Source organism: Vitis vinifera, chromosome 12 (genome assembly GCF_030704535.1).
Source record: "Vitis vinifera cultivar Pinot Noir 40024 chromosome 12, ASM3070453v1".
NCBI classification, from domain to species: domain Eukaryota; kingdom Viridiplantae; phylum Streptophyta; class Magnoliopsida; order Vitales; family Vitaceae; genus Vitis; species Vitis vinifera.
Genome location: NC_081816.1, coordinates 6,035,777 through 6,050,004, shown reverse-complemented (window position 1 = coordinate 6,050,004; position 14,228 = coordinate 6,035,777). Strand labels below are relative to the sequence as shown.

Here is a 14,228-nt window from a genome sequence, read left to right as displayed (position 1 = left end):
GTTATTATAGAAAGTGATTATTTAATCATGTCTAATACTTAAAAGATAAAAAAATTTAAATATTAAAAATATTAAAAATATTTTATAAAATTACTATGAAACCACCTCTAAATTACTCTAATTCCCTAGATTTGATTATTATTTTAGCATCTTAAATATCTGATAATATTCTCTCTTTTTTTGGATAACAATAATTCCAATTTCCAATTTAAAAAATGCCCATTTTTTACTATTATAGACCTTCAAAACCAAATTAATAAAATAATAATAAAGGAAATTATATCATATTAAAGAAACTTTATACCATAGTTTCATATATGCAAAACAGACGAATAAAAAATTTACCATACCAAAAATATATTATACCAAAATTTCATATGTTTCTCATATTCAGAAAGCGATATTTATTACAAAAAAAGCAAAATTGGGTATGAAGGTTATCTAGTAGTCAGCAATGTCGTTTTGAGAAGATGAGTGGGCGCATACTTTCCATATTCATACAAAAAAAAGTAGCCGTTACGTTTGCAAAAAGGGTTTCTTTTGCCGACAATACAATGAATGGGCCACTTATTCAAACTTTATACTATGTAGAGAGGGTGTCTCAAAATACTGAGCGAAAGTCCATATCCAGGAGAGCCTTCTTGTCATATCGAAACATCAGCAGACCCCATCAACTATTTTGCCATCCTCTCCCTCTTGTCTCTCTCAATACAGTTCAGGGTACTGCTCAAACGCCGCGTTTTGCCGAGGATTGTGTGTACTTTTTGATGGGCTGTTGTCAGGGGCTGCTGATCAGAGCCTGTTGCTGATTGACTCAAGGGTATTGTGAATTTTTTAAACTCTGGTAGGTGGGTTTGAGTGGGAATGTGTGTTTGGTTACTGAGAAAATATGGCGAGGAAAGAAAATTTTGAGTTGTTTGGAACTGGGAACAAATGGGACATCCTCCTCAGCCGAGCTTAAGGTTTTTTCCATTTATTTGTCCTTTTCCGTGGTTTTCCCAGCAGCCAAACAGTGGAGGGTTTACTGATCATTGGTTCTTTTTTTTCTTTTTCTTTTTCTTTTGTTTTTTGCATTTACTTGTTTATTTTTGGTTTGATCCAGCATTTTCTTTTCGTAGAAATTATATCTTGAGTGTCTAACTGTGTGTCACTTAGCATTTGGAGTTTATCAAACCATGATTTAGAATGGGGCCATTAAAGAAAATTGTGGCTATTTCCACAACTAATGGGATGGGATCAGTTTTATGATGTCAGGGGATGATTCCATTTCAAAGTTTCAAAATTAGTTGTATTGTTGGATGCCATATTCTGTTGATGGTCCCATTCATGATGATGATGAATTTATACATAAAAGCTCTTGCAGGACAAAATGGGACTGTTCAATTTTCATGCGACAATCAAATGTGCATCTTGAAGCTGGATTATTTCTTCTTATTCCTCTATATATGAAGTGGGTCAGTTTTAGTTGAATCCAATCTCCATTTTTTAGAGTAGACGAAGCTCTTTCATCTACACTATCGGAGAACCAATTCTGTTGACAACTTGGGCAAATTGAACAACCAAATCACGCCTTTGTAAAAAAGGAAGATCCTTTCTTCAAAATGAAGCACTGAAATTGAAAAGTAGCCTTCATTCATTAAGGGTCATTTAACATTTAAATTCTGTGATGAAAAGGAGTGTTTGTTCCCTTTATCAAGAATAGCTTATGTCCACATCAGTGGCCTGTAAGTTCTCTTTTGTTTAAGTATCATCTACTATATTAAAGCTTACTTATTTTACAGGGAATAATACACCTTTGTTGATTGAACTGGAAGCATGGCTACCCTCTATGATATAGCAGTAGCAGCAGCAATCAATATCCTCACTGCATTTGCTTTCTTTATAGCATTTGCCATTCTAAGGATTCAACCTTGCAATGATCGTGTCTATTTTCCAAAATGGTATCTGAAGGGTTTAAGGAACAGCCCATTAAGCTCGGGTGTATTTGTGAAGAGGTTTGTCAATTTGGACTTTAGATCGTACCTGAGGTTTCTGAACTGGATGCTAGCTGCCTTGCAAATGCCAGAACCTGAGCTTATTGACCATGCAGGATTGGATTCTGCTGTTTACTTGAGGATTTACTGGACCGGGTATTTTCAATTACATCTCATTTCCATTCATTTTTCATCTCTTTCTACATGGTTTTGTTATTTGACAGGGCAACTTCAGTTAAGTGTTTGTTTTGAGTTGCAATTTAAAAAGTTGATTTTATCCAATTCATTGTCTAACAATGTGAGGTTGAAGAAATTTCTATCATGGTGCTATTCAATAACATTTTTCTTTTCCTTTTTCTTTGTTTAATACTTTAGAATAAAGTATTTTGTATTCATCCTGAGGATTTCTCAATCACTGGATATAATTAAGGAAAATGATGCGTCTCAAACTTAATTTCCAAGAGCCATTAAACTCTGAATAAGCACAAAAATATGGTGATCCCCTCCATATGCAAATGTCATGATTAATTCAGGCATTCTTCTTTGTTCCCTGGAACTGTTATTAACTTGCATTTGAGGTTTTTTAATTGTGTTACTAATGTTGGTCCTTATTGGTATCAAGGGTAGGGTACTTAAGTCTCATATCACAATGTTTGAATTTTGTGAACGGATTGAAAATGGTAAAAGCTTTGAAATGGCTAAACATTGAAATGTAATCTTGATTTTTTTTCAAGATGGATAATTATTCCATGGACACTTGCCCTTTTTTTTTTTCCTTCTCTTTTTTTGCAGCTCATCCTGAGTTTCCCACGAGCATGGTCATTTTCCATTGAGCAGTTTTTTCTCGTGTGAAATGCTGTTTTGGATTGCAAGAACATAATATTTCAACAGAATGTTCCTCTCAAATTGGACATTGCTTTATTGCTTTTTTGTTCTCTCGGACTGATTCAACTTCTTCTTCTTCTTCTTCTTTTTTTGTTTTCTTTTTCTTTTTCTTTTTCTTTTTTTATTTATCTTTGGTTTTTTATGCAGGCTTAAAATTTTTGTTCCTATTGCATTGCTTGCCTTTTCAATCATGGTACCAGTGAACTGGAGCAATGGCACATTAGAGCATTCTGGTTTAACTTACAGCAATATTGATAAGCTTTCTATTTCAAATGTTCCAACTGGATCACCCAGGTATGCAAAACTTTCTAATGCTTGTGATAACAGCCTCTTATGTTCAGACCAGTTAAGAGAACTATAGTGATTATGTCCAATACTTTGTTATATTCTTAACTTAATTAGTTGATTGCTTGGACATTTTGAGAACTGAGGCATAATATGAATTGAGAGTCCAAATCCATCACATTTACTTGTTCTTAGGCTTCAATTGTGAAGCTGATTAAACCATTTATGGAAGACTTGGACATACAATTCAATGCAGTCTACTATTGTTCACCAGGAAAGCCATCTTCTAACACCTTGTTCATTTGCTTAATAGACTTTTGTACAAAGAGGAAACAGAAAATATTGGAAGAACCTGTCATTGCACAAGTTTCTTTCATCATCCTGACTTATATGGGCAATGTTCATAATTTTCAAGTTCAATTTAAATTTGACAATTCTGGCTATCAAGAAAAAGAAGTTTAAATTTGATGATTCTGTTAACAAGTTTGCCTGTGGAAAGCCATTTGTTGCATCATACATGCCTTGGCAAAGTAGGTATCTGATCGCTCAGATTTTGTCGTTTGTTGGATCAAAACAAAATTTATAACCTAATTCACTCTTCTATAGCAATTTGTACCCGATCAAAAAGTGGCTTTAGTACAAACTACTGTAGCATAGTGGTTTTTAGGTATCGTCCACAAGGATGGATTATTCTTGGTGATTAAGGCTTGAATGAGATGATAAGAAGTGATTGTGAAAAAATGAAATCAACTTGAAATTGCATGATAAAATTCCAAATTAACAATGTATTCAAATTGAATTGAAAATGAAGTTTAAAAGAGAAGAAAATTTATAAGATGTGAGATTCTCGGAGTTAGGATTTTCTAGAGAGCAATTTCCATGGTGAATAGGTATTAAGATCTAATTTTCATCAAGTTAGATTGAAAACCTAAATTCTCATCTAAACCGATTTTTGATTTAGCTTTAGATCCAGATCTAATTTCTCTTCAAATTAGGTAATCTAATCTAAGAGATCAATTTGAATCATATATTCAATTCATCTTAAATTATCTTCCAATGATTCACACAATGCAACTATTCAATCTCATCAAATCTAGCATTAAGAATTTGATGAATCTACCTAGCTTGCATTGTAGTAATCATCCAAGACAATTTGAAGAGAAAAATCCCCAAATTTCAATTAATCAATCAATTGGATCAAATTACCTTAGCAATTCAAGCTCAATTCTCTAATTCACCATAGATCTTACCTTTAGATCCTCCCTCCTCCGAGAAAAACGAGATTTAGCCACTCATGCTTGGAGATTTGATCTCACAAGACATGTTTGGCTACCGAGAAAATAAGAGAAACTGAAGGAAAATGGAGAATTATATAGAGAGAAGAAGTATGAAAAGTTTTACAATTAGAAAATGAATCAAAAGTCCTTAAATGAGAAAATCCCGTTTCTATTTATAGGCCAAGGTAAAAAGGACACTTGGCAACATTTTAGAGGTCTTCCGGATGCTTCTTCATCAAGGAATCTGGAGAGAATGCACTTTCGCACGAGCCCCTAGTGATCTCGCATGATGGTGCGAAATGAAGAATCAATCAGCTGGAATTTCGTTCTTCTGGAGCGTTTCGCATGACTGTGCGAAAATTTCGCATGGTCATGCGAAATCACTTCTTCACAATTTCCTCATATGCTGCAGCCATACTCTCTCTGTTTCATTTCGCATGACTGTGCGAAAATTTCGCATGGTCATGCGAAATCGAAAATCATGCTATTCCGGTTCCTCTTTGCAAATTCTCTCATTTGTTCATGTTTAATCCATCTCCACCACCTTCAATTAAGCTCCAAAGCTTGGTCCAAGTGCATTTCCTCTTCCTCTTCCTCTTCATCCACATTATGTATCCTCCTCCATTCCATTTTCCATTTGTCACTCCATGCTTCAAAAATCACCTTAAAATATCTCCAAAACTCAACAAAGAACCATTAGAATCTCTTGCAAGGGTAGTAATGTATTACTTGAGCATATTAGGCATAATTACTACTCAAAAGGTGTGAAACTCATGAAAGTTAGTATCTAAAATATGTGGTTTTTGAGTAGTAATCAGTATCTTGTGAGAATAAGTGAAAATATTTAGGAATGATTCTTTGGAAATAACTTCCTTGTAAATACAACTTCTCTGACAGTCAACACTCAGAATTTAGGGACAATTAAGTGTCTTTTTAGATTGTGACATGTATTTCATTGTAATGGGATCTAGCCTGATTTATGATCTGTAGGTGATCTAGATCTAGCCCAAGAGAATAAGAAAAAATGTCTTGACATGTTGTATAACAATGGATATTTTGAATGCTGAAGGGCATCAATAGATACTTCTATTAGATATTGAGAAACTGAGGGTTCCCATCAACATCTCTAGGTCTCTATTATTGAAAGATCCTGCTGACATCTTTACTGTTGTTTTTGCTGGCATTTTCGGTTATCTATACCGAAATTGTCATCATTATTTTCTTTTTTTCGATAACTTCATCAAATATGCCATCCTTCCCGCTTTTTAAAAGCTCGATTGATGCTTGAACTGTGAAAAGTTAGCACTAGATCCAAAAGTAAATCTATTTTAGCATTTGTAGGTTTGTTCTTGGGTAATATATTTTCTTTCTCAACATTAACAATTTTTCTCTTATTTCTTTAGATGTCTATGTGCATATGTGTGTGTGTGTGATTCATCTAACAATAAGAATCTTAATACTTTTGTATATGACTTATTTAACATTTGGTATAACCAGGACATTGAAAATTTCTTTGATTGAGTAGTGTTGTTGTTGGGCATTACATTGCATTAAGGATTTCCATAGCAATGTACTCATGGTGCGTTAGTGCGTTACTTGTTATATAGTTGTTTACCAAAGCAATCTTTTGTAACCCCCTTTCTCTTCTTAGGCTTTTTGCTTCTCTTTATGCATTTCTCATAGTGTTATACAGAGATTTCACTATTCTTTTCCCCAATTTTCTACAATTTTTATTCTGTTTCATGACATCTGCATTAACACATATATACTTCAGAATTCCAACATCTTCACCAACATTGACATTTAAAATTCTGGTGAAGAAGACGCTTAAAATATCTACTGGAAAGATGTTCCATTGTGACATCACATGGTACATGTTAAAGAACCTTAGCAGCCACATTTATATACCAGTTGGTTACTGGTTTAGATTATTTGTTATCTGGAGTTCCTTCTTCCTTAATGATGAACTTTCATTGCAGTTGCTTTGCTTGATCAGACTTGTGTGGTAGGATTCTACTCATTTCTTTTATTGTTTTCCTTTTGGGTTACAGATTTTGGACTCATTTGGTAATGGCTTATGTTTTTTCCTTCTGGACGTGTTATGTGTTGAAAAAGGAGTATGAAATAGTTGCAACAATGAGGTTACATTTTCTTGCATCAGAACGACGCCGGCCAGATCAGTTTACGGTAAGATCAACTTTATTTCTCAATAAGATAGTAGCACTTAAAGAATGACTTATTTTTATTATCTTTCTTTCATGTTAGTCTCTTTGCTTTGCTTGGAATTTTATTTGGGAAAATATAAACTACCAGTGAATAGATTCTTTCAAGCTCTTATTAACTTTTGATGTAAGTACATCTTACCTGCTTGACTTATTTAAGCTGCCTTAAGGAATATGAATGACAAAGAGACACACTAATTAAGTGTTGATCTTGTTAGACCTGCTTCAACTGTAATAAACATGTCAGTAGTTACATTTTGATGTTTGTAGACTTTCTTATGTTCTAGCTCAACTTGCTAGGCGAGTTAGAAAAAAGCTTGGTATGTATAGTTAGTCACACAAATTTGAGTAGTAATGCTCCTGTATTGTTGTCTTTCCAATTACTCCTTTAACTTCATGCATTGCAAAATTCTTTTGTACAGGTGATTGTGAGAAATGTGCCATCTGACCCTGACGAATCAGTTCTTGAGCTTGTGGAACATTTTTTCTTGGTCAACCATCCCAATCACTTTTTGGGTTTTCAGGTTGGTCCTGCTATAATTTCACATATGTAAAGCTTAATTAGCTAAGATGCCTCTAAAATTTGGACCATATAGATCTTTACAATGTAACTTGTTCATTGTCATTATAATTTATAACATCTAACTATGCACACATAAAGAAGAAACTGGAAGCTTAGAGCTTGTGCAGCATTTTTTCCTAGTCAACCATCCTGATAACTTTCCTTAAAGAATTTATCATTACCTATAGAAACACGGATGATTTCAATCGTTAAACTATCAATTTGACCCAAAAGCTTAAGTCATTAGGTATTGAACCAAAAATATATATCAAGCTTATTTGGGCTACAACCCTAGCGGCAATTATGATTTTATTTTATTCAAGAGGGGGCTTGGGGGCTGGTTTTGATGATCATAGTTAATTCTAATTTGGCCAAAGTATATTTTACTATTAACAATTATCCAAGATGGTATACACTTTATATTTGTTTCTTTTTGTATTATGTCTATTCTTTGATTGCCTATATTTTTGTACTCAGGTATCATCCTAAGGATGAAAATTTCTGTACTTCGACTTCTTATTTGAGAATTTTCATGCAGGCTGTTTACGATGCAAACAAACTTTTTAAGTTAGTCGATGAGAAGAAAAAAATGCATAACTGGCTTGATTACTATCAACTCAAATATGTTAGAGATCCCTCTAAAAGGCCCACACTGAAGGTATTGTATCTACAATGACCTTATGATTGTTTAATATCTTCTAAAATTTGTGTTTCTTATGCACAACTTAATAAAAGCAAATGAAATCATATTATTATTCACCTTTGATCACTAACATCATGAGGATTCTTTTCTTTTTCTTATTTTTGTTTCTTTTCTTGAGCATTAAGCAGACTGGCTACCTGGGCCTCTTGGGAAATAGGGTGGATGCAATTGATTTCTATACATCTAATATTGAGAGACTAGCAAAAGAAGTAAGCAGCACTCCTAGCGTCCTGTATTGTAATTTCAAAATTTTAATTGGCTGTTTTATCCTATTCTTGACACTTCCCAGAAGGCATATATGATATCTCTATTCTACTGCATACTGCTCCACAAGCATTTGTTGTCATTTATTAGGGGACCTGTATAATTTCTTATTCTCAACTTCTGACATGGGACTCCTGGAATATTTGCTTTCTTTCTTTGTTTTTGCTATATTGTTTCACTTGACTTATCTTTTCTTGGTGAGACCCTCTGAAACTAAAGCAGTTTTTCTGGGATTCTCCCAATCAACTTCTTAAGCTTATGATCATCAGGAACTGTCTGCTTGATTGCAGACCACCTTAAACTTTGATGCGTTTTTTCTGGTTATTTTCAATTTTCTAGTTTGATTCATTGCCCCCAAAACTTCTATGAATTAATTCTGGTTCGAAAGTGATAGAAAATCAATCCCAAGCTGAAGTTGAGATTCTCAATCCAGAATATGAGTCCAAGTTGAAGGTCTCTAGGATTCTTCTGTATGTTTGCCCGACAAGTACTGTAAAATTTTGTTCCCAAGTTCAAAGAAAGTTCTTCTACTACTTTCACTGCATGAGTGGATTGAATTGTGTGTTTGTTTAAAAGAATGTTTTTAATGTTATGTGTACTTTCTGTGTACTCTTCAAATAGTAGTTCATGGCTCACTGATACTTTTGAATGGATAACTGCCAGATATCAGTGGAGAGAGAGGTCATTGCAAATGACACTAAATATGTCATGCCTGCAGCATTTGTTTCCTTTAAGACACGATGGGCTGCTGCTGTTTGTGCACAAACTCAACAAACCAGAAATCCAACTATATGGTTAACTGAATGGGCTCCAGAACCTCGTGATGTATATTGGGAAAACTTGGCAATTCCTTATGTTGCACTTGCAGTTAGGAAGCTCATAAGTGGTGTTGCATTCTTCTTCCTTACCTTCTTTTTCATGATTCCCATTGCACTGGTACAGTCCCTTGCAAACATTGAGGGAATTGAGAAGGCAGTACCTTTTCTTAAGCCTTTAATTGAGACGTGAGTTTGCTAGTCTTCTTTACTACTTGTTGCTATCTCAGAATATTTATTGTCATCTGTTCTCAAATTTTTGATAGTATCTTTTTCTTTGTGTATATATTTCATATGCACATTCACACAAATAGACTTATGCACACATTTGTACTGATTTGAATGATTTGGTTTATTAGTAAATTGATTCTGCATGCCATACTACTCTGGTGCTTTTATTAATCCCTAGTAAACTATATTATCTACAATTATCAATTAAGTTTAGTCCACCTTGTACTTGGTATTTTAATTGAGGACTTGGTCATCACTGCCCTTCTGCCCTAGGTGGCATACCAGAAATTGAACTGCTGTAAGTAGTGCAGGTGGTTGCTGGTTCCAGTCCCGTTTGCTGTTGGGAGTCCATTGACCAGCTTCCCGTGAACCTACCAAATGATACTTATGTGCATTAATCTGACTCTAGCTTGGTTTTCTTTTACTTCCCCTTTTATCCATTCTGTTCTGTTTCTCCTGAACCTATCAAGTATCAACTTTCATTTTTTAAGATCTTTGATTCAAGATCAGAAATGGGTTGATCTTATCTGATAAGTTTTTGTTGGTTCATTAAGGGTTTGATGTTGTTAGATGAGGTTTTTTCATGGTCATGTGCTTCATTTGCTCCAATCAATTGAGAATGTTCTTTCTTACTATAATACATTGCCATAGTTCATCAATCACATCCCAGCATTGACAGTTCCTGTTTCTGCTTAATACTTGAGAATGATTTGAAGCTTGTGTGTTTACACAAGGTTCACCATCTTTTAGTTTGAGATTGGATTACTTTAAATATATATAAATATATATATATATATATATATATATATATATATATATATATATATATATATATTTATTAACAGCATTGTCTTTGTCATGCAGCCACTTCATCAAGTCAATCATCCAAGGTTTTCTTCCTGGGATTGCTCTAAAGATCTTTCTCATTTTTCTACCATCAATATTGATGCTAATGTCTAAATTTGAGGGATTTATCAGCCGGTCAGCTCTAGAGAGGAGATCTGCAGCTAGATTTTATATATTCCAATTTATTAATGTTTTTCTTGGGAGCATAATCACTGGAACTGCATTTCAACAATTAAATAGTTTTATCCACCAGTCTGCAAATGAGTAAGTTCTTCTCATATATGCACTGTGCATTATATTTCTGAGACATCTCTTAGGTTTTTGGAAATGCAATCTTCAAATAATCATTATCGATGCATGTATTATTATATTATCTTCTAGAGTTGTGACAAAGTTTTTCCCTGAATTATCATCTTCCACTTTAGTTGAAGATAATTGTTTTCATCAATTCAAGTTGCTTTCTCTAACCATTGCTCCGATTGATGTTTATCAGTTATTTGTTTCTCTGCAACAAAAGTAAAGATATTTCAGGCATCTGGAGAGGACTGAGGCTTCTCTAGTTTATAGGTACAAAATTCTTAGGCCTGATATCCTCAGGGGAAATGAAGCCAACATGTTCCAATTGGCAGCAAATTATGACAAATAATAATAATAATAATAATAATAATAATAGAAACAGAGAAAGAAAACTTCATCCTGTATTCCTTAGTAATAGTGGAGCAATGGAAACTTTCGGTGTGAAATCTCTCAGACCTTGGTCAGGTTCCTATTAATATCAGATAAAAAAGAGGTGTCTGTATGAGCTCCTAAATTTTGAAAACTCTCTTATGCTTGGCTTCTTATCTTAATACATAGGCACAATGAAATTGTTTGAACCTAGATACATAAATAATGAATAAAGGATAGTAGAACGCCCTAGCTTTTATTGGATAAATACTAGGTCATCTCGGATTGCACCATCCACCTAAAGATGATATTCTTCCTTCACAAACTGGTAACTTATGAAAGAATTTTGTATCTTTATCATCTTCATTGATCCAAAGAACGCTAGATTTTCTCTCTTATGTAGAATCCCATCTGAGGCGCCCTAAAGCCTAACCCACAAAAATACCTTTACATCCTGAGAACCCAGCTCCTTTAATTGCCTTAGCTATCTTATTAATGGCTGTTTCTTTTTTCTTTTTAAGCTTCTTTATAAAAGGCCAGTAGAGAAAGGGGAAGAAACCCATGTTCACCAACTGACTTCTGATCCAATCATGTAACAAAATGACTTCTGATGCAAACTAGACTGTGAGGATGACATATTCAAAGTAAACTTGAAATCCACAGGCTTATAAATGACAATGTGAGTTCTTATGAGGCAAAACAGATTGATCCAAAAATCATTGCATTCTTATATTTCTCTAAAAATTTTCTTTCCTATGCACACAGTTCTGCAGTATCTTTCTCTTTGCAATTACAAAATTGATTGTAGCTTTTGTCTCACATATGTCAATTATATGACCCTTTATAAACCTAGATAGCAGAACAGGATCAATGGCACCTCCAATTGTATTTTGTCAAGATATAGCATCTGATGGTCTTGATTTTTATGTTTTGTGAGAGTAAATCATCTCTAGTCCCTTTTGTTTCAGGTTTCTTTTTGTTTTATATGACAATGCTCAATGAACTATCATCTCTAAAGACACTTTTACCTTGATTCCATGACTTATTCTATGTATGGATTGAGCATATTGGCTCCCATAACTTATTCTTCCACAAACATAATTCATCAGATGTTTCTTTCCTTTGAAACAGTCTTTAGATACTGCTATAGATAGAATATTCTAATACCATTTTTGTTACTGGATTAATTAGATCTGGATGTGACATCAAGTGCTACTTTGATCTGATATGTTTAATATAAAGTCAAGTGGTTGATTTTGCAGTATCCCAAAGATCATCGGAACCTCAATTCCAATGAAGGCAACTTTCTTCATAACTTACATAATGGTTGATGGATGGGCTGGAGTTTCTGGGGAGATTCTAAGATTGAAGCCAATGATAATCTACCACTTAAAGAATTTCTTCACTGTGAAAACTGAAAAAGATAGGGAAGAAGCAATGGATCCAGGGAGCCTTAGTTTCAACACAGGCGAACCCCAAATACAACTCTATTTCTTACTTGGCCTCGTTTATGCCGTGGTCACCCCCATTTTACTTCCTTTCATAATAGTATTCTTCGGCTTGGCATATGTTGTATTTCGTCATCAGGTAAAAGTTGGTATTCCTTCACATTTGTGTGGAGGAATCTCCTCCTACCCTAATCATATTTTCCCTGCCCAGTTGTTTTACAGTATAGTGTTTTTCAGTTGGTGGTTGGAAAGGAATCTCTGATGTAATATATTATCTCTGTCCTCTCTGCCCAAATTCTTTCTCTAATAAAATTTCTGGTGGATATGTAGATCATAAATGTATACAATCAGGAGTATGAGAGTGCTGCTGCATTCTGGCCTGATGTTCACATGCGCATCATAGTTGCATTAGTTGTCTCACAGCTGCTACTAATGGGATTGTTAAGTACAAAACAAGCAGCTCAATCAACTCCACTGCTCATAGCACTTCCAGTCCTGACCATATGGTTCCATTTTTTCTGCAAAGGGCGTTATGAACCTGCTTTTGTTAGATACCCATTACAGGTTTGTTGGATATTCCATTGGCATCACTGATGCTTCTTTTCTGTTGAAATGATTGCATGAACAGTATTTAGAGGATGTCATATTTCATCATTTGTTATTGTGTAGTACCCCTTTTTTTCCTTGTTTCTTTAATCATAATCTGATATGGTAAAGTTGTTTAATTTCTATCTTCTTGGACTTGTGTGTAGCTTATCCATGTTTTTGCATGACACCATATTCTTGATTGACTGGCTTATTTAAATCGAAAATCATGTAAGAAAAAAAAATTGTCATAATCAGCATGGATACCAGTTGTTTGACATGGGAACCTTCTAGGGGCACAGGTACCTGCTTGAGTGTGGAAAAGGGCCAAATAGTGAGTCACCTTGTTATGTAGGATGAGGGAATTGGTTTTAGTCCTTTTCTACTACTTGACATGAGAGATGTTGGTATGAGAATTGATCAGGGTGGTTACTTAATAGTTGTAATCTTCTGAAGTTCTTATATACATACCGAGGAACCAAACTAGACAAGTCTAGAAAACTTAGCAAACAAACCAAAAACTATGGGAAATGAACTGAGACACGCTAGTATACAGGGGCAGCAGGTAGAGGATGCTTCATTAGATTTATATGTGCTTATCATCTGTGTCCTCTACAACATTACATGCCCTTAGTCCCACCAATAGAGCATATTCCTTGCTATATAAAATGTAAAGTCCCATCAGCAGGCATTGTTTCACATGCATCCTCAGCTGTTGTCTGGTAACTTGAATTGATCTCTTGGTGGGTTTTTGCTTTTCAGGAAGCGATGATGAAAGATACGCTGGAACGAGTAAGAGAGCCAAACCTGAACCTGAAAGGCTACCTTAGGGAAGCCTACTTCCACCCAATCTTCAAAGCTGGGGATGATGACAGTGAGATGGATGAAGCAAATGAAGTGGAGATGGTGCAGAAGCCTGAGCTAGTCCCAACAAAACGCCATTCCCGAAGGCATACACCAATGTCTAGCATAGGCAGTGATGCGCCCCTGCTGAACCAACCTGCCCCAAACTTGTAAAGAAAGGCTTCTTCTTGACCATTCCTAGAGTGAGCGTGTGTGTGTTATTATGTACATGGCCTCTCAGGAGGTTCTGATGGCATAAGTTGTGGAAATAGAACTGAAAAAAAATGAGACAATTGGCAGACTCAAGTTTGTTATGTACAGAAACCAACCAACCAACCAACCAACCAACCAATCCCCCAAAGAAGGGGACAATGAATGTAATATTTTTGTTCAGACAAGCCCTTTTTGTCTTTTGATGAAATGAAGCAAAGCTTTTGGTTATGTTTGGTTCCTGTTCTCAAGAATTGTTTTATGTTCTTGAAAACAAAAAACTTGTTTGGGGAAGGGCGTGTGTTTTGTTTTTTGTGTTTTTTGTGTTTTTCGTGTTCTCAAAAACCACTTTTTTGAGAACAATAAAAAGATGTTTTCATTGTTTTTTTAATGTTCAATGCATGGATTGTTTT

At 34.7% G+C, this 14,228-nt stretch overlaps 1 protein-coding gene across 5 annotated transcripts; it reads left to right on the top strand.

Annotated features, from left to right (window-relative positions):
- The first annotated feature begins 590 nt into the window (after positions 1 to 590).
- On the top strand, positions 591 to 14,046 carry LOC100241369 (CSC1-like protein At3g21620). Of its 5 annotated transcripts, none has more exons than XM_010658920.3 (13): positions 600 to 820; positions 1,364 to 1,454; positions 1,782 to 2,129; positions 3,006 to 3,152; positions 6,472 to 6,607; positions 7,065 to 7,166; positions 7,743 to 7,862; positions 8,036 to 8,116; positions 8,835 to 9,175; positions 10,082 to 10,327; positions 11,992 to 12,316; positions 12,508 to 12,741; positions 13,525 to 14,046. In XM_010658920.3, exons 3-13 carry the CDS (start codon positions 1,816 to 1,818, stop codon positions 13,777 to 13,779), a joined length of 2,301 nt encoding a protein of 766 aa, XP_010657222.1. In that variant the 5' UTR covers positions 600 to 820; positions 1,364 to 1,454; positions 1,782 to 1,815; the 3' UTR covers positions 13,780 to 14,046. The 5 variants fall into 5 exon arrangements, with proteins under 5 accessions (XP_010657220.1, XP_010657222.1, XP_010657221.1 ...); XM_010658919.3 differs by having other exon boundaries at positions 600 to 844; XM_010658918.3 differs by lacking the exon at positions 1,364 to 1,454 and having other exon boundaries at positions 591 to 844.
- Positions 14,047 to 14,228: the final 182 nt, after the last annotated feature.

Bases quoted from the DNA above. Each gene is read 5' to 3' on its own strand.
- LOC100241369 (XM_010658918.3), top strand. From the start codon at position 1,816: ATGGCTACCCTCTATGATATAGCAGTAGCAGCAGCAATCAATATCCTC. The intron at 8,117-8,834 runs GTAAGCAGCACT...GATAACTGCCAG, and splicing joins TTGAGAGACTAGCAAAAGAA to ATATCAGTGGAGAGAGAGGT. The intron at 9,176-10,081 runs GTGAGTTTGCTA...TTTGTCATGCAG, and splicing joins CTTAAGCCTTTAATTGAGAC to CCACTTCATCAAGTCAATCA.